The following is a 21,203-nucleotide window of genomic DNA, read 5'->3' on the forward strand; positions in this document are numbered from 1 at the left end:
TTAGCTAGATGTCAGGATTCCGGCAATTTCATTGAGGAATTTTTCCCAGGCAGCTTGGACAAAGTCTCCACCATAGTGAGCGGCCAGCACCTCCACAATGGAGGCATTGAGGAGCTGAAAGAGAACAGTCAAGGGGTCAAACATTATAGATAAACTAATACAATTTGCAATCTAGAAGTGTAAATATTTTTCATGGGATTTTTTCTTGCATGAAAATAAGTGGGTGGGGATTATGCAACTGAGAAATAACCAGTTATGGAAGGGAACTTGCTGCGCCGGGCGGGCCACAGAGACACAAATGGTATGTACGCAATGCTCATCTGATCGGCAATGGGAAACTGGGTGCATGGATACACATTTACAACACGTTTATGCCCTTTCGATGTGGTAGACCACATTTTAGAGTTCCGCATAGAATGCATATACAGTCACAAAATGAAGTCACCATTATGCTTCACTGGTCCCACTGGACATGTCAGGTTCTACATTGGCTTTCCATTTTGACAGCTTGCCTTCGTGAATAAGATGTAAAGCCCAATGAAAGGGTATAAATGGATGTGAAGTGTGAGTGATACAAATTCTTTACAGGTATGCTAAAATTACCATTCTCTATGGCATCTATTAGCCATGTCTATTAATAAGCAGTATAAGCACTACTACAATAGTACAGCACTGCTATAATAGTACAGCACCAGTACCATAATACAGCACCAGCACAGTAGTACAGCACTAGTACAATAGTACAGCACAACAAAAATAGTATTGCACCATTACAAGTAGTCCAATGTTTGCAAATAAGAACAGACTAACTGCTGCAGCTCTCTTACTATATATATATATATATATATATATATATATATATATATATATATATATATAATGGTGGATTCCTCATGGATTGTGGCCATACTAACCAGTATAGGGCTCGTGTTAAAAATGATGTTCTGACCTTTATGTGACCAGCGTTGAGCTTCAGCTTGTTGGTGTGAAGGTCCTGGTACTTGTTCAGATTGTCCAGGTTTTTGGAGGCTTCTCCAATAGCCCTGAAAATCTTTCCTCCATGGGTCAAGAGGTCCTGAGAACCAGGAGACACGTCAAAGCGGCTGAAGAATGACTTGGTCTCGGGGTGACTCTGGAAAAGCCTAAGAAATAGAGGGTGACATGAGGTTTATGGGATGTATTACCAATAGAGATGAGCGAACCGGGTTCGGGTTCGAGTCGATCCGAACCCGAACGTTCGGTATTTGATTATCTGGGGCTGCTGAACTTGGATAAAGCTCTAAGGTTGTCTGGAAAACATGGAAACAGCCAATGACTATATCCATGATTTCCACATAGCCTTAGGGCTTTATCCAACTTCAGCAGCCACCGCTAATCAAATGCTGAAAGTTTGGGTTCAGATCGAGCATGCTTAAGGTTCGCTCATCTCTAATTACCAACAAATACATGGGCCCTATTATCGCAGAGCTATGACTTATTATGTTAATTACTTTCTTTTTCAATTTTAACATTATAACTTATTGGGGGAGATTTATCAAAGGGTGTAAAATTTAGACTGGTGCAAACTACCCCCAGCAACCAATCACAGCTCAGCTTCCAGCTCTGGTGAAAGGAAAGAGGAGCTGTGATTGGTTGCTGTGGCCAGTTTGCACCAGTCTAAATTTTACACCCTTTGATAAATCTTCCCCATTATCTTATGACTTCATCTTTGAGTTTTAGAATGTTATGTTAGTCCAGAGCATTTTATCTAATGACTTATCATCTTAAAGTGGATAAACACATTAAGTAAGATGAATTGAGACATAAGTCGGCACCCTCAGAAAAAAAAATCCCCAATAGACACAAAAGAATCTTCCCCTTCTCCCCCAGTGCCCACCTGCTTCCTGCACAGACCCTTTTGTAGGGAAAAAGAAAGTTGGCACTGTATCTTCCATGACTTGGGGGGGGGGGGTTACCTGTTGACTAATAAAGATCAAGTTCCAAGGTTATAACTTCGGATTTGCTGACTTGTTTCCCACAGACTTTTTTTAATACAAATATTATGCAAAAACTCCGCCCCATGTGAATTTACCCCAAGGGGCGGTGCACTGGTGGCTGCCATCTATTGGATTGCTGGAGCAGCTCCTTGAAGTTGCAGTTAGTTACCTGCTCATGGATTCGGCCCCCAGCTTACTGGCATCTGGAGCGATCTTGTCCCATAGGGAGCTGACGGCTGCCTTCTCGCTGTCAGAGAGTCCCATGTTGTGGTTTGGTTGTGTATGGCGTCTTCTGTATTCTCTCTAGTAGAATGGTCACTATATATATATGCAGTAGTCGGCTTATTCTATATCACTGTATAGTGAGGGTCACATGTGCTGGATAAGTGAAATCCCCATAATCTGCTCTGGGCTGGAGCTGGTGTCAGTGACTGGGTCCATGCACTGGGGGGGGTGCAGACTGGGTCCATGCACTGAGCTACTTTTAGCCATGATGTTTAATTGGTCACAAGTTATTATAAGTAGCTGAAATCCGGAATGTAAAGTACGTAATGCTCATTTATATTCATTGTTCCTTGTACTGTAGACATGGTACTGTACGTGAGCTGTCCTGCATCCTCCACTCACTTATGAAAACCCATGTATATGAGGGGTTGCTGATAAGCCTTTGGCTTTTCCCAGAAAGAAAAAAGAAACTTTACATTTATTCCACATAATCTCCACTGATGTCAACACACTTCTTACATCGGTATTCTAAATTCTGTAAGGTTTGCAAAAAGTAGGATTTCGGTTGTACCCTAAACCAGCCATCCGCCATTCTTAGCAGCCATGGCATAGGAAATGGTGCGAAATATAGTACCCTTGAGGCGTTTCTTTAGGTTTGGAAACAGATGATATTTGTAGGGAGCCAGATGTGGTGAATAAGGTGGGTGGTCAGCCAGCTGGAAGCCTTGCTCAACCAGTTTTGCCGTGGTCACTTGTGCAGTGTGAGTGGAGGCGATGTCTTGCAGGAACAAGATTCCTTTGGACAGCTTGCTGCGCTTTCTGGCCTTCAGAGCTGCCTTCAATTGGTCCAAAAGATCAATGTAATACCTTGCATTGATTATGGAACCATTTTGAAGGTAGTCCACTAGCAGCACACCCTCCTTATCCCAGAACACAGACACCATTACCTTAGTGGCTGATTTTTGCACCCTGAACTTCTTTAGACCAGGAGAACCACTGGATCCTGGTCTCATCCATAGTGACCAGTCGACCCAGGAAGTTCTTATCAGTCCAAAAACGCTGACAAATGGACCGGGAAGTTTTCGTTCGCATGTGTTTCTGATCTGTTGTCAAACATTTGGGGACCCACTTTGCAGATAGCTTCTTCATGTTCAAATGCTCATGGATAGTGACACAAACACATTCACAAGAAATCTCCATGACCACTGCTATTCCTTTAGCTGAAATTCACAGATTCTCCAGTATGAGATTGTGCACAGCATTGACGATCTCCAGAACAACAACCACTCACAGTCATCCAGGACGTTCCTCTTCATTGGTGCTAAAGTGGCCCGTTTTAAATTTAGCAACCCACCTCTTACCTATAGAATTTGAAGGGCATGGATCCCCAAATATCTGCAAAATATTACCATGAATTTCCGTCACAGACTTTTATCACTCCTCTGCTCTCATTTGTTGTGAATATCACCTTTATGTTTTCCTGCATGTCTAGATCACTGTTGCCATAAGTTCCATACACAAAATTTTGAAAACATATATTAGACAGACACATAAGGCTTTCGTGTGATGTAACATTCGTTGCCATAGAAAGAAATAAATAACACAAAGACAAAGACTTATCAGCCGCCCTTCGTACGTTTATATGGAGTTGTTACTTCACAACAGGCAAGAACCTCTCTTCATTACTCTTATACTCTTCATTTATATATGATATGGTAACATACTGCATTAGTGTAAGCCTCAGATGAATACAGGGAAGGGTATCCCCCAGTCCCCCCATCCCCCTACCACCACCACCTCACCAAGAAAAAGAAAATACAAAAACAAATCCTCGGATGCATTTTCAACTTAATTTTATTTTTTTAAATAGATCTCTAGATTAATAATATTATACTTGTAGGTTATAAGAGAACAGGAGTCTTCATAGAGAGCATTAGGAGATAAGTTAATGGCCGGTTATTGTGTAGGGGGGTCAGGATGGAGGCTCTAAAGCTAATACAGAAGATGTAGTGACTTGGATCAACATGGCGGTCTGGTCTTCAGGGAATAACTTGATGTCAGGAGTCCAAAAACCTCATCAAGGAATTTTTCCAGGCAACATGGACAAAGTCTCCGGCATAGTGGGCGGCCAGAACCTCCATGATGGCGGCATTGAGGAGCTGGAAGAGAACAGTCAAGGGGTCAGACATTATGGATCACTGATACTGTTAGGGATCTACACTTCAACTGTACATATTTTTTTCTCGTAATAGACATGAGTGGGTGGAGATTTTGCAAAGGGCACAAATGTGAAATAAGCATAATGGTGATACATACAGTATGTTTACAGGTACGCTAAAATTACCATTCTCGTCTGGATCTATTGGCCATATCTGAACATGAGCAGTATCTCTATAGGGCACCATATGGATGGCATCACTGCCATAAAGAGCAGGAATAGCTAGTTGATCAGTGAATCTATCAAACCAAATGTATTCCCTGCAGCTGCAAACTCCCAGCCTGTGGCTGAATACAGCAAAGCTATACAGTATATGGAAAACTGTTATGCCTCTATATAAAAATGGTAAGAAAGGATAATGCAAATAGCTCTCACACCACTTAGACAAAATGGTTTCCCTTCAATTCAGTGTTTCACTCCATCTAGGAGTCTTAGAACATTGACTGGGGATCTTTGCCAAGCCAAAAATCTCTCCAAAAGGAAGGAATGCCCATCTGCAGACAGCTGTTCAGGGTTATTGCCCCTCTTCAGTGCAGAGCAGGGTGATGGCTGGCTAGTGAGGGGCCTATATACAGTAGTACAGCACTACTATAATAGTATAGCTACAATAAAATAGACTTACTGTATATAGATTCAGAAATACCCAATGCACTATAGTGGGAAGCCTACTAATGCTCCACACAAAACACAGCCATAACACAACTTTGAGCATAAGTCTTTAAGGGGAATTCCTATAAAGTGATTCACATTATATACTGTACACATTTTAACTATTGATGAAGTCTTTAATTTAGGACCATGAGTGATTTCAGGAATGGAGAGATTATTTGGACCCCTTTGACATTGCTCTGAAATTTCTACTTTTCGAAATAAGGAATTTGCTCTGTATGGAGGTATGTCCTCCTAGAAATCAGTAATGATCTGCGATCACAAGTATCAAATAGGGGTTAATTCAATTTTATGTTCCCTTCATGACCATGGTAAGTTCCCTTCATGACCATGGTAAGATTCCGGGCCATTACAATACTATAGCACCATTACAATAGTACAGCACTACTATAAAACTAGAGCACCACTACAATAGAACAGCACCACTACAAAAGTACAGCACTATTACAATAGAACAGCACCACTACAATAGTACAACCCTACTACAGTAGAACAGCACCACTACAATAGTACAACACTACTACAATAAAACAGCACCACTACAATAGTATAGCACTACTACCAAACTAATAGCCCCGCTACAATAATATAGCACCACTACAATGGAACAGCACCTCTACAATGGAACGGCACCTCTACAATAGTACATCACTACTACAAAACTATAGCACCACTACAATAGTACAGCATCACTAAAATGTTAGAAAGTCTAAACAGACTTGCAGCCATAGTGAACACTGAAGAAGTTGCAGCTCACTTACAACAGAAGTTGGACCCACACTGATCTATTATTGATCCTATTTATCCTGATAATCTACTTTTAATGTAATCAATAAATGAATGCGGTAAGATTATTTGGTAGTCATGGCTGGAGCTACTATAAATAATGGCGGATTCCTCATAGATTGTGGCCGTACTAACCAATATGGGGCTCATGTCATAAATGATGTTCTCACCTTCATGTGACCAGTGTTGAGCTTCAGCTTGTTGGTGTGGAGGTCCTGGTACTTCTTCACACTGTCTAGATTTTTGGAGCCTTCCCCAAAGCCTTTGAAAATCTTTTCTCCATGGGTCAAAAGGTCCTGAGAACCAGGAGAGACGTCAAAGTGGATGAAGAATGACTTAGTCTTGGGGTGACTCTGGAAAATCCTAAGAAATACAGGGTAAAATGCTCAAGTGCTTGAAATCAATGGGAGACCTGACAACAAAAATTTGGACAAAAAAAGGCTATGAATTTCTGAAAGACACATTAGAACTCTGGCGGTATGGCTCCAATTGCCGGCATCCCGCCAGAGTTGCAATGTGTCTTTCAGAACCGTATTAAAAAAATTTTGTTTTAGTATCAGTACAGTCGAAAAACAAGAAGATGAAAAGATGACCAGCACAACCAGTAACACTATTCACACTGTGCAGGTGCACGCCGCCATGGCCTGCATAGTGTGAATAGTTGTATTGGTTGTGCTGGCCATTTTCTTGCTTTTCTGTGCTACATTTGGACGTAGACTCAACCCATCCCCTAGATAGATCTTTTATGTGCAGTGTGTGGGCTTAGTATTAGACCATCTCTCTGAGGTCACCTTAGCCTGATGAGATGGTACATACTATTTGATCAAATGGTCTGATCAATGTCTTCCTTCTGTTTCCTTCCACCCTTCTGTTTTTGTCGGTGTTAATACAGTAGCCCAAATATATTATATATATGTATATATATATATATATATATATATAAAGCACCCCAAAGTGCTCGGCTGAGCATGGAGCACTATGCTCGGCAGAGTATACTCACTCAGCATTAGAATTTACCTACAAATGCATAAAAGACAAATAAAGATACAAGATCATTTCTTTATTATCGCAGTCTGCTGCACTGATACCAGTGGCGTAGCGACCACGGTCGCAGCAGTCGCCGCCATGACCGGGCCGCTACCAAGGGGGAGCCCGCGAGGCCCCCCCTTGCCACTGCACTGCCTCCCTCCCATTCCCCCTTGTGACCGCAAGCAGTTTTGCTTGCGATCACAAGAGAGAGGCTGGGACGGGCCCCAGTCTGATGTGCGGCTCCAGGCTCTGCACGGTCCTGTCCCGGCAGCCCAAGCATCAGTGAGGTCAGTGTGCGCTGGGGAAGTACTTCTGGCACACAAAGCGTCTATAACAAGCGCCCCCGTGCCGGAAGTAACATCCCCAGCGCGCACGGAGCTCACTGATGCTTGGGCAGGCAGGGACGGGACCGCGCAGAGCCGGGAACCCCACGTCAGATGACAGCCAGACCGGAGGACAGGATTATATCAGACTGTATCTTATTACCTCAGAGCCAGCCTCCTGTATTATATCAGACTCTGCCTTATTACCTCAGCGCCAGCCTCCTGTGTTATATCAGACTGTATCTTACTACCACAGAGCCAGCCTCCTGTATTATATCAGACTCTCCCTTATTACCTCAGAGCCAGCCTCTGGTATTATTTCACACTCTCCCTTATTACCTCAGAGCCAGCCTCTGGTATTATTTCACACTCTCCCTTATTACCTCAGAGCCAGCCTCCTGTATTATATCAGACTATACCTTATTATATCAGAGCCAGCCTCCAGTATTATATCAGATTTTCCCTTTTTACCTAAGAGCCAGCCTCCTGTATTATATCAGACTCTCACTTATTACCTCAGAGCCAGCCTCTGGTATTATTTCACACTCTCCCTTATTACCTCAGAGCCAGGATCCTGTATTATATCAGACTCTCCCTTTTTACCTCAGAGCCATCCTCCAGTATTATATCAGACTCTCCCTTTTTACCTCAGAGCCAGCCTCCTGTATTATATCAGACATTACTTTATTACATCAGAGTCAGCCTCCTGTATTATACAAGTCTGTCCCTGATTACCTCAGAGCCAGCCTCCTGTATTATATCAGACTCTACCTTATTACCTCAGCGCCAGCCTCCTGTATTATATCAGACTGTACCTTATTACCTCAGAGCCAGCCTCCTGTATTATATGACACTCTACCTTATTACCTCAGAGCCAGCCTCCTGTATTATACAAGTCTCTCCCTTATTACCTCAGAGCCAGCCTCCTGTATTACATCAGACTGTACCTTATTACCTCAGAGCCAGCCTCCTGTATTATATCAGACTCTCTTTTATTACCTCAGAGCCAGGATCCTGTATTACATCACACTCTACCTTATTACCTCAGAGCCAGGATCCTGTATTATATCACACTCTACCTTATTACCTCAGAGCCAGGATCCTGTATTATATCAGACTCTACCTTATTACCTGAGAGCCAGGATCCTGTATTACATCAGACTGTACCTTATTACCTCAGAGCCAGGATCCTGTATTATATCACACTCTACCTTATTACCTCAGAGCCAGGATCCTGTATTATATCAGACTCTACCTTATTACCTCAGAGCCAGGATCCTGTATTACATCAGACTTACCTTATTACCTCAGAACCAGCCTCCTGTATTATATCAGACTCTCTTTTATTACCTCAGAGCCAGGATCCTGTATTATATCACACTCTACCTTATTACCTCAGAGCCAGCCTACTATATCACATTAGCCTCCACCTCATTTCCTCACATTATCAGATTCTCAGATGTCCCTTAGAGGCGGTGCACTAGCGGCTGCCCTCTATTGGATTGCTGGAGTAGTGCTTTGAAGTTGCTTTCAGTTACCTGCTCATGGATTCATTCCCCAGCTTATTGGCGTCTGGAACAATTTTGTCCCATAGGGAGGTGACGGCTGCCTTCTCGCTATCAGAAAGTCCCATATTGTGGTGTGGGAGTGTACGGTTTTTTCTCTAGACCCTCTCGTAGAATGCTCCTTGTATATACTGTATGCTATATCACTGTATAGTGAGGGTCACATGTGCTGGATAAGTGAAATCCCCATAATCTGCTCTGGGCTGGAGCTGGTGTCAGTGACTGTATGGGAGGGGGTGCAGACTGGGTCCATGCACTGAGCTACTTTCAGCCATGATGTTTAATTGGTCACAAGTTATAAGCAGCTGAAATTCTGAATGTAAAGTACATAATGCTCATTTACATTTATTGTTCCTGATGAATAGTCCCTTTCTATAGCTCCATGGTGGACAGGTATTACGTGCTCAAGTGTCTGTAGTCACAAATGTAGACAGAGTTTTGATATTTCGTGTTACCAAGTTAAATGAACCCAGTAAGTTTTTTTGAACTGTCATTCCCTAAATTTGAAGAAATAAATTATTATCCATATAACACAGAGATCTTGTTACAATAAAGTTTTTTTTTTCCATCTTTGCAATAACTTCTGCAAAGTATTAGTATCAAAGTTTTACATTTGCATAGAAATATTCACCTTAGGTGCTTAAGTCTATAATCCAGCATCAATATCTTTCTGGCATGTCTGGAAGATAGTAATGAATATGTGGCGAGCGTACTAGGGAAGCAGCAGCAACACGGCGAGGGGGGGGGGGGGGCGAGAGGGGGAGCGGTCAGATGTTAGAAAGCACCAGGCACTACACGGACACTTCTCACCGTGAGCCAGGACCAGTGGCCACCCCTGAGTGCTGTCTCGGCAGCACCGTGTTCAATTGAGAGTTGTAGTTGCTGTCCTATTGCTGTGTAAAGAAGGGAGCTCTTGCACAGCTGCAGATGTGGGTGCAAAAGGACAATGTACACTGGGGTAAACCAGGAATAGCTTTTACTGTAACGCTTTGAACAACAAGATTAGAAGTTCACAGCTTTGATTACAACAACCTTTTGTTCAAGGCGATAATCACTCCAGTAGGGAGGCAATATACAGTGAAAGTTCTCACATACTTTTGCAGAGATATACAGAGGCCATAGAACACTGATAGGACCTGACAATCATTTAGAATACAATAGTTTCTTATAATACGTTAATACACTTGAGAATAGACAGCTTCTGGGAATATACTTAAGACAAGACTGAGGTTGAATACTTGAGAATACACTGGTAGTTATCTGAGATAGACTTTAATGGGCAACCCCCGTGAAAAGCTTTTTCCCAGTAACTGAAACAAGTTACAAAGTTATATAACTTTGTAATATGCTTCAATCCCCTATCTCCCCCCTTCCCTATCTTTTCCCCCCTAAACCCTCAACCAGGAAATGAAGTAAACTCATTCATATCTAATGACTGTTGTCACCAGGCTGCTCTGTGGCAGCCATTTTGTGACAATGATGTCATCAAGAGGGAGGCTGGTATAAGCTCTGTTAGGCCAGCCTCCCTTGTCAGATGACTCAGCTTGCTTAGCTCTGAATACAGCAACTGGAGGTTCAGGGACCTGCAAGCAGCGGGAAATTCAAACGGAGACAGACTCAGGAGGGATGGTAAGTGTGAAAATTATGTTTATGATTGATTTTTTTTTTTTATTAGCGCAGGAGTTGTCCTTTAAAGGGGTTATCCAGCGCTACAAAAACATGGCCACTTTTCCCCCTTTCTTGTCTCCAGTTCAGGTATGGTTTGCAATTAAGCTCCATTTACTTTAATGGAACTGAGTTTGAAACCCCACCCAATCTGGAGACAAGAGAGGGGCAAACTGGCCATGTTTTTGTAGCACTGGATAACCCTTTTAATTGCAGAGTGTGGGTAAGTTAGGATACTGCATCTACAGATTAGGGGCCTATTCCGGCACTGTGTCTCAGCTGGGGCTTTTAGAGACAAGTCCTGAATCCACAGGAAGAGACGTCTGCCTATTGCTATTATACACTGATGAGGGTCAAAAACCCGAAATAGCTATCTGCAGATGGGAAATCTTTCCTTTTGGAGAGATAGTTTGGCTTGGCATAAAATCTCCAGTCAATGTTCTAAGGCTCCTTGACTGAGCGAGACTTGACTTGAAGGGATATCTCTTTGCTTAAGAGGTGTGAGAGCTACTTTGCATATTCTTTATTGCTATTATATGAATACAGGAATATCAAAGAAAAAGATTTTCCAACACAGGTAATGAGGATTTAACATAAGTTTTGGTATACCATATCACTGGACGTTTCAGTCCTTTACGACCTTTATCAACATGGTATACTGTGCTCAAGAGTAAATAAAAACATAAACATTGATGGTCATTGGTGTGCAGTTGATATTCCTGTATTCATGATAATCGCTTCTACTGACTCCCCCTACTTTGAGTGCACAGACATAGCATCAACTATAATGCTATTATGTGGGCATGAGGTGAGTTCTGGTCCACCTAGTGAAAGAGCTCGTTGTCCAGGAGTGCTGTATTGTCCTCCCTCACCTGTGTGCCGATAGGCATGAAATATATGTTGTTTAAACCTCAATACCTCAAGCTGGAAGAGAAGATGGGGTGAGTGGCGCTGTTCTATTTCTTCTCATACTAATAGAAATCCATGTTGGCACCATATTGGCTGATAGTTGTTTTAAAGTATGAACCAAAATCCTGATCCCTAGAGTCATAGTCTGCTGGCCGTCAATATGTGTAATAGGAGTGGCGGCAGCTGACCACCTCCTTTCTATGGGCCCCCTTAATGATCTAAAGATGATCTAAAAGTCCTGACACGTCCTGACAGGTTGGTGCTCACTTGCACCTGCTGTAAATATCCGGCCGTGTAATACAGCCCTTAGATACATTGATGACGTCTTTTTGCATGCAATGAGGTACAGAGGAACAACTCTGTGTATTTGTATAATATTTGAATAGTCTACAACATTTGATTGGATTTATACTTGAAAGCAGTGAAGTTATGATTCAATATCTGGACGGAGAGGTAAGAAAGACAGGAAACAATTTGCTGCCCACTTCTCTGTATTCTAAGAGTACCGACGGACAGGAACAATTTACGCAGACAAGACAGTTGTGACCACACAAACACTGAAGAGCACTCCTAAGAGTCAGTTTTTACATGCACATCACATTTGTGGATTAATAAAGGAATATGACTATCCTTGTGAATAAATTGGTTCTGAGGGGTTATAATTAAGGTGAAATAGAAAGAATCGGTGCTGAGGTGAGTGCTGTTTCCTGAGAGATGGACAGAATCAGCAAAACTAGTCAACAAAATGAGAATAGGCCATTACTTATCTCTACTTTTTACTGCCACTCTAGTGATTAAAATTGTATAGAAAACACTTGGATATGGTAAAACGGAGACCAAAATATGGAAAATTATTTTAAGTGTTACTGAGATTCTGTTCTTCAGAAGGATTGCTTTCTGACTAGTCAGCTGGTAAAAGCTGAAGATAATAATAAGTCTACAAACAAGTGATTTCGAATGTAAGGAAATATTGCATGTATAATGTGTCAGTACTGTAATAGAGATGATGCAACACAGCAGATGAAATGATCCAAGGTTCTAATGAAAGGTACGTTCTCTTGTAAGAGTAAAAAAAAAAGTGGGGACGTAAAGAGGGAGAGCAGTCTATGAGAGGGAGAGCAGTCTATGAGAGGAGAGCTTTCCATGAGTGAGGAGATGGAACGGTCTGTGAGTAAGCAGGTTGTGAGAGGGGCCATTAAGATCTGTCTTTGAGAGAAGGAAATTGTCCGCGAGAGACGGGATAAGGAGCAAACTTTTTGTAAAGGGGGGGGGGTGTAGTCCGGGATTTAGCAGCAGGGCCGTATTTACCATTAGGCTCCCGTGGTCCGGTGCCTAGGGCAGCACCAGGGAGCAGGGGGACAGAAAAAAATTATCATTTTTTGTTTTTATTTTTTTAGTTTCCCTCCTCCCGTTCAGACTTGCCAGTAAATCTGGTGTCTTTTCCAGGGGGGTGGGGGGTATGGTGGTATTGGTCAGGTCTGGTATCGCCAATAGGTGCGTGAAGATGGGGCGTCTTCAGGTTTAGTGCCTAGGGCAGCAGCAGTTGTTAATACAGCCCTATTTAGCAGCATAAGGGACTAGGTTAAGGTGAAAGCAGCCTGTGTGAGGAGGCATAAATAGCTTTCAGTGCTGTCCATAATGCTGCTAAACCACATATCGGTGAAGCCAGCTTCCTAACCTCACCAACTGACGAGGTCTAAAGAGAGGTTACTGCATAAATGTACACACAGAACGTAATAACAAATCAGTATACAGTAACCTAAGTTGTATTGCCCCCTTATGGTGGTCAGACACCACTGAACTCTATTTTATGCTCCGTATTAGTAATAATGGAAGTTCATTTGATTTCTTTGGGTAGAATCAGGTCAGATGTAGCATATTGGGCATGTAATCTCCCCATGCTCATAATCCCACCTTAAATATCAGAAAGGAAAAGGGCCTTTGGTAAGAGCTCTTGGTAGTGTTTGGTTGTAGCCTGTATTAGGCCTCTTCTGAACCCCCTCCAACATTGCATTATAGATCTATAGACACTTTGAGTTTAGACACTTTCTGACCTTTCTACAGGATAAGTCATCAATTTCTTATTGCTGAGGTGCCAACTCCTGGCGGCCCCCTCAATCAACTATTTCAGGGTCCACAATACACAGTGAATGGAACTAGATGCAGTTGGCTCCATTCACCATGTATTGTGGGCGCTCTGCCCTGCCAGTCTCTTATGTGGTGCAAAGGCCCCCCCATACACTTGCTCTTCTGGCCTGGTGCAGTCCCCCGGCCATTCCAGCTCCCCAGTGCACGAGTGACATCACTCTTATGCCAGGTAGCTGGGAGAACGAAGGAGAAGCAGGGGACTCTGTCGGGCCGGATGAGTACGCATATGGGGGTGTACAGGATTCATAAGGCCCCATGTTTTTTGCTATGGGGCCCCATAAATCCTAGCTACACCCCTGCCCCAAGATCTGCAGTTGATTGCCTATTCTGTAGATAGGCCTTTAATCATATGAACCCAGGATACCCCTTTATGGTTGCAATCACCCCTGGTATCTATGGTAGAATCTGCTACAGCAATATGAAACTGGAGGTGCAATGTGAACCCATAGAATCTTAAGGTGGGACTTGCAATGGTGTTTTCTTTCTGTATCTATTTTGTATGCCTCTATCCATTGTCTCAACCAGCTGGGTCTCTGCCAGGAGACTCTTCATTTGGATGTGATATAGTGATGTATCAGCCTTCAGATGAATACAGTAAAGGTCCTCAAACCTCCTTAAAAATCTAATATTGTATTTTTTTTTTACCTAATTTTATTTTTTAAAGACAAACGCTACAATAATAACATCACACTCTGTATTACAGCACAGAAGTCTCTATAGGGAAGAAATAGAAGGCAAGTCAGTGGCAGGTTATCCTGTAGAAGGGGTCTGGATATAAGATGTAAAGCCCATACAGATGTATCACAGTCTTCAGGGATTAGCTAGAAGTCAGGATTTTAGAAACCTCACTGAGGAACTTTTCCCAGGCAGCTTGGACAAAGTCTCCACCATAGTGAGCGGCCAGCACCTCCACGATGGCGGCATTGAGGAGCTGGAAGGAAACAGATCAGGGATCAGACTGATACATGATGACTTCTAATCTTTATATATGTATGGTTTTCATCAGAAACAAAAGGAAGTTTAGACATGCTGCTTCAAGGATTTATTATAAAACCATAAAGAAGAGAAAAAAACGACGCGTTTCAAGCTAATTATAACTCTTAGTCCATAAGACCACATAGAAAAGAAAAAACTTTGCGGTTTAGGCTAATTATAGCTCGAAACGTTATAGCTCAAAAAAAATGTTTTCTCTTCTAATTTAAATTTTATGAGCTGTAATAAATCTTTAACCCTTTGAGGACTAGGTCCAAAATGACCCAGTGGACCACGCAAATTTTGATCTTTGAGCTTTCGTTTTTCCCTCCTCCCCTTCTAAGAGCTCTAGTACTTTCAGTTTTCTATCTACAAGGCCATGTAATGGCTTATTTGTTACAGGAATAGTTGTACTTTGTAATGGCGTCTTTCATTTTACCATAACATGTATGATGGAACCCCAAAATATATTATTTATGAAGATATAAATAGGTAAAATCGTAAAAAAAGAATGCAATATGGTAACGTTTGGGGGGTTCCTGTGTCTACGTAATGCACTATATGGTAACAGCGACATGACACTATTATTCTATAGGTCAGTCCGAACACAACCATATGCAGGTTTACACAGATTCTCTAATGTTATATATTTTTTTTTAATGAAATCCTTTTTTTGGCAATTAAATATTAAGAAAATGGGCCTATTGTGACGCTTATAACAGTTTTATTTTTTTTACCTATGGGGCGTCATTTAAGGAGTCATGGCGGTGTTTAAGGAGTTAATGTCATGCTGCAGCGTGTCATTAATGGTGAGGTTCCGGCTGCTGATTGCTTCATAGCTCATAGCTCAGGACGTACCGGTACATCCTAGGTGGTCTAGGGGTTAAAGCAGCGTTTCAGTGTTTGTTGAACTTCCTTTATACAATCTCAATTCCAAAAAAGTTGGGACACTAAACAAATTTAGAATAAAAACTGAATGCAATGATGTGGAGGTGCCAACAGCTAATATTTTATTCAGAATAGAACACAAATCACAGATCAAAAGTTGAAACTGTATCATTTCAAGTGAAAAATATGTTGTTTCAGAATGTCAGTGTCTACAAATCCCCAAAAAGTTTGGACAAGTAGCAAGAAGTGCCTGAAAAAATTACATTGAGCATACATCGAACAGCTGGAAGACCAATCAACACTAATTAGGTGAATTGACAATATGTTTGGGGATAAAAAGACGTCATCTCTTTTGGTGAAGACCCTGCATTTTTCAACAAGATAATACCAGACCACATTCTGCAACAATCACAACATCATTTGCTATGTAAGAGAGGGATCCGAGAACTGAAATGGCCAGCCTGCAGTCCAGATCTTTCACCTATAGAGATCATTTGGTGCATCAAGATGAAGGTGCGACAAAGAAGGCCCAAAACGATTTGTTTAGTGTCCCAACTTTTTTGGAATTGAGGTTGTATCAATTGCCATTAGTGTTCCCACAGTCCATGCAAGGAAGAACTTATTTGTCCCTGGGGGCGTCATTCCTGCACCATACAGTACCTGCAAACTGGGCGACGCTTATGTTTTTCTTCTGATTATTTCTTGTAACAGAAATAAGGGTGTGTGTGGACTATGCAAATGAGACACAACATAGGGGGGTATGAGAGCCTTCGTATGTAAAAGCCTGTATATGGCTCCATATGTATCTGGAAACCTACACAGGTTCAACCAATGCACCCAAAGACCCAATGCACAACAAAGGGAACTCTATAATGTAAGAGTATGACAATGTTCCGGAGGTCATCAGATAAATACATATCATAAAAGCAGGAAACATTGAAGAATACCAATTTCCAGAATAGAGACACCGACCCATTTGATGCTGCTCTGAGCAGTGCCTATGGCATGGTTCACGCTGGTTTTTGCTGTCCATTTAACATATCCATTTTATGGGAAAAAACTGATGCATAAACAGATGGTAAAAGCGGATTAACTTACATTATAAGGCTATGTGCACACTACGTGAGAAACCAGCCATTCTGTGACGCCCGCATCAGCGCGTGCCCGCATCAGAACTTCACACAGCACACAATGAAGTAAGCGGCCAGAGCCGCTCGCTTCATTGTGTGAACTGACAGGTCTTTCTGCGGCCGCAATTCACTGAATTGCGGCCGCAGAAAACTGACACGTCAGTTCTTTGTGGCGCCGTATGTGATCTGTGTGTATACGCTCCGGACAGTATCTTATAGCAGTAAAGGCAGTGTTCCACACCGTACAAAGTATTTTTACGTAGTGTGAACATAGCCTAAAAAATAAAAAAGAAATGGATCTTTTTTTTTTTAACATGTAAACAAAAACATGGTTGACCACATTTTTCTCTATGTTGAAACTAAAAATTTAAAAACTGATCTGTTAAATGGAAAATAAAAACGCAGTGTGAACCCAGCCTAGGCTGATTTCTAGGGAAAGCTATGATTCTGGAAATGAGCACTGGTCCAGGATGACAGACCTCACAGACAGCAATTTTTTTTTAATTTTTTTTTTTATGCACTGGAGCAATAAAATTTTAGGTTGTAAAAGTAAAAATTCCCTTTAAGGAAATGACTTCTCCATACAATATTTACTTTTGTTGGTGCTACTAAATGAAATAACTAACTGCACTAACACTGCACATCAGGACAGAGAGTCATGGGACACTGTAGTAAATGAAATTTATAGCAAAGCTAACTAATCGGGAAAATATGGTGGAAATGATGTTCTGACCTTTATGTGATCCCCATTGAGCTTTAGCTTGTTGGTGTGGAGGTCCTGGTACTTGTTCAGACTGTCCAGATTTTTGGAGGCTTCTCCAAGAGCATTGAAAATTTTTCCTCCATGGGTTAAGAGGTCCTGAGAACCAGGAGTCAGGTCGAAGCGGGTGAAGAATGACTTAGTCTCGGGGTGACTCTGGAAAAGCCTAAGAAATACACGGGGTCGTTTTAGGAAGTTGTGGAAATGTTCAACGAATACATAAAAAGATATATTACCTTAGCTAGTCTGCTGTATTACATTATATCAGACTCTACCGTATTACCTTAGCGCCAGCCTCCTGCATTATATCAGACTTCACCTTATTACCTCAGAGCCAGGATCCTGTATTATATCACACTGTACCTTATTACTTTAGAGCCAGCCTCCTGTATTATATCAGACTCTACCTTATTACCTCAGAGCCAGCCTCCTGCATTATATCAGACTCTACCTTATTACCTCAGAGCCAGCCTCCTGTATTATATCAGACTCTACCTTATTACCTCAGAGCCAGCCTCCTGCTTTATATCAGACTCTACCTTATTACCTCAGAGCCAGCCTCCTGTATTATATCAGACTCTACCTTATTACCTCAGAGCCAGCCTCCTGCATTATATCAGACTCTACCTTATTACCTCAGAGCCAGCCTCCTGTATTATATCAGACTCTACCTTATTACCTCAGAGCCAGCCTCCTGCATTATATCAGACTCTACCTTATTACCTCAGAGCCAGCCTCCTGTATTATATCAGACTCTACCTTATTACCCCAGAGCCAGCCTCCTGCTTTATATCAGACTCTACCTTATTACCTCAGAGCCAGCCTCCTGTATTATATCAGACTCTACCTTATTACCTCAGAGCCAGCCTCCTGCATTATATCAGACTCTACCTTATTACCTCAGAGCCAGCCTCCTGCTTTATATTAGACTCTACCTTATTACCTCAGAGCCAGCCTCCTGTATTATATCAGACTCTACCTTATTACCTCAGAGCCAGCCTCCTGTATAATATCAGACTCTACCTTATTACCTCAGAGCCAGCCTCCTGTATTATATCAGACTCTACCTTATTACCTCAGAGCCAGCCTCCTGCATTATATCAGACTGTACCTTATTACCTCAGAGCCAGCCTCCTGCATTATATAAGACTCTACCTTATTACCTCAGAGCCAGCCTCCTGTATTATATCACACTGTACCTTATTACTTTAGCGCCAGCCTCCTGCATTATATCAGACTCTACCTTATTACCTCAGAGCCAGGATCCTGTATTATATCAGACTCTACCTTCACATCTCAGCGCCAGCCTCCTGTTTTAAAACACACACTACCTTATTAGCTGAGAGCCAGTCTAGTGTATAATAATATATTACATTGTATCAGACTTTACCTTATTACCTCAGAGCCAGCCTTCTATATTAGTGTGTCAGATTTGACCTTATAACCTCAGAGCCATTCTAGAATATTATATTATATCAGGCTCTATATTATTACAACAGAGTCAGTCTAGTGTAGTATATTATAATGTTTTAGAAGAATGGCTTATTATCATCTCAGATTCGGTATTATTATTATCTCATAACTTTGACTTTATCTATGAATTATAGTGTTTTGTTTTAGTCTCTGCCTTTTTTTTTGTCCTGACTTATTATCTTATAACGGAAAAAACCCCACAATAAATAATTGTTGTATAGTAACATAATAAGTCAGAGTCTATACCTCCTTCGTACCCTCCACTTTCCTGAGACCCCCAATCATGCCACCTCTCATTGGACACCATTAAATCTACCCCTTCTCCCCTAATGCCCACCTGTGTAATAAGGTGTAATGGTGACTCCTAGGCCCCTAATCTACATTGACATAGAGGTGGCCATGTTAGTATTCACAATGGGGAATTGCTGCAAATCCTGGATGGATTACAGTAAAAGACAAGTGCAGGAAAATCCAGAAATTATCTGCAGAGATATCTGCTCCATGTGAATGTACCCCAAGGGAGGTGCACCGATGGTAGGTGTCTATAGGATTGCTGGGGCAGCTCCTTAAAGTTGCAGTCAGTTACCTGTTCATGGATTCGGCCCCCAGCTTACTGGCATCTGGAGCGATCTTGTCCCATAGGGAAGTGATGGCTGCCTTCTCGCTGTCAGAGAGTCCCATGTTGTGGTTGGGTTGTGTATGGCTTCCTTTGTAGTCTGTAGTAATATGGTCCCTATATATATATATACACCTATGCAGTGGGCTCATGAGGGTCACGTCCAATGGAAAAGTGTAATCTGCATAACATGGAGTGGACTGGAGCCGGAGTCAGTGACTTTATTGGAGGGGGTGCAGACCAGATCCATGCACTGAGTTACTTTCAGCCATGATGTTTAATAGGTCACAAGTTACAAGTAGCTGAAATCTGATGCCGGCGGCTGCTGAGGTGGAATGTAAACTATGGTTTGCTCATTTACAGCCATTGTTACTTGTATTACAAATGACAGCTAATCTGCCTTATCACTATGCGAGAACGGTCTGAGCACCACGTACACACTGCCTCATGGAGGGCACAGAGGGCACCCCAAGGGTAACAGTGCTGCATGCTAGGCGAGGAGACCCATGATGGAGGATACTATGTATATGTATAACACTATCTGATTAGACATTTAAAAGCATCATCGCAGTTGTTGCAGGAATTTATTTCAGAACTGAAGATTGATCGAAGATTGTAGCACAAGATCGACAATTTTTTTCTACATATTTTGGAGTCTGTTTATTTGTTGACCTCATTCACACATTCAGTGGTTTTTCAGGTACGCTACTTTTACTCCCTGATCAGTGAAAAATTTTTGTAATTGCATCCGTAGTGGTAAACCGGTAAAAAAAAAAATGTGACTAGCTTGCCCATATTTGATTCACGTTTTGTACGGATGCAAAAAACATGAAGCTAAAAGACTTTTCACAGAACGTATTGCGGATCCATGAAAAGGCGGATTGTGTGACTAGCACAATAGAAATCAATGGGCGTGGTCCACGGTTGTGGACAACTTCGCGGGACGTGTCAATAAGGATTCCCTTTTTCCCGGATCTGCAATCCATTCCATGAAAAAATAGGACATGTCCTAGTGCAGATCGTGACAGTACGGATTAGCCAATAGAAGTCCATGGGTACTGTGTATTTTGCGGACATCACAAACATCAAATTTATTAACTAGATCTGTACAATGCGAAAACACTACGGATGCAGTTATGGGCCATTTTTCACAGATTACAAATTATTGAGATAATGAAAGCACAATGGGGGAGATTTATCAAACATGGTGTAAAGTGAAACTGGCTCAGTTGCCCCTAGCAACCAATCAGATTCCACCTTCTATTTCTCACAGACTCTTTGGAAAATGAAAGGTGGAATCTGATTGGTTGCTAGGGGCAACTGAGCCAGTTTCACTTTACACCACGTTTGAGAAATCTCCCCATAATGTGTACATACACCGAAAGATTTGCGAACAAATAACAATGATGTTATGGTCAGCTGAAAAGATACGATCAATATCATCCGAATGAATTTTCATTCGTTGTTTGGTAGTTGGCTTCATACACACCAAAAGATTATCACTTACATTAGAACAATATAACGATTTTTCACACGATAATCTTTCCATCCCTAAGAGTGAGGAATAGCGACTTGCTATTTGTGGCACCTTCACCCAAAGTGATTACAAGCGATGGATTAAACTACATGTTGGATACTGAGGATACTGCCTACAGGGGGGGAACATGACTACTTGGGGTTCTACCTATAGGAGGAGACCTGGGTACTGGGGAGTGTTACCTACAGGGCAGGACACAAAAACAATAAAGATGCTAACTACAGGGGGACTTGACTACTAGGGATGCTACCTACAGGAGTGACCGGGCTAATAGGGGTATTACCAACAGGCAGGGGCGGTCTTGGCATTTCTGG

At 42.0% G+C, this 21,203-nt stretch overlaps 2 protein-coding genes and 1 pseudogene across 2 annotated transcripts; all 3 read right to left on the reverse strand.

Annotated features, from left to right (window-relative positions):
* Nucleotides 1–2,240, reverse strand: LOC138774142 (hemoglobin heart muscle subunit alpha-type-like). Its single transcript, XM_069954748.1, has 3 exons — nt 2,146–2,240; nt 950–1,142; nt 1–114 (listed from the first exon to the last, which is right to left on the reverse strand). Exons 1-3 carry the CDS (start codon nt 2,238–2,240, stop codon nt 1–3), a joined length of 402 nt encoding a protein of 133 aa, XP_069810849.1.
* Nucleotides 2,241–4,089: 1,849 nt separating this feature from the next.
* LOC138774298 (hemoglobin heart muscle subunit alpha-type-like) lies at nt 4,090–8,859 on the reverse strand (annotated as a pseudogene).
* Nucleotides 8,860–14,164: 5,305 nt separating this feature from the next.
* Nucleotides 14,165–19,453, reverse strand: LOC138774062 (hemoglobin heart muscle subunit alpha-type-like). The gene is made up of 3 exons (XM_069954613.1): nt 19,323–19,453; nt 17,237–17,429; nt 14,165–14,444 (listed from the first exon to the last, which is right to left on the reverse strand). The coding sequence occupies exons 1-3, from the start codon at nt 19,415–19,417 to the stop codon at nt 14,331–14,333; spliced, it is 402 nt and encodes a 133-aa protein (XP_069810714.1). The 5' UTR covers nt 19,418–19,453; the 3' UTR covers nt 14,165–14,330.
* Nucleotides 19,454–21,203: the final 1,750 nt, after the last annotated feature.

The sequence above is a fragment of the Dendropsophus ebraccatus genome, chromosome 15 (assembly GCF_027789765.1).
Source record: "Dendropsophus ebraccatus isolate aDenEbr1 chromosome 15, aDenEbr1.pat, whole genome shotgun sequence".
In the NCBI taxonomy this organism is placed as follows: Eukaryota; Metazoa; Chordata; class Amphibia; order Anura; family Hylidae; genus Dendropsophus; species Dendropsophus ebraccatus.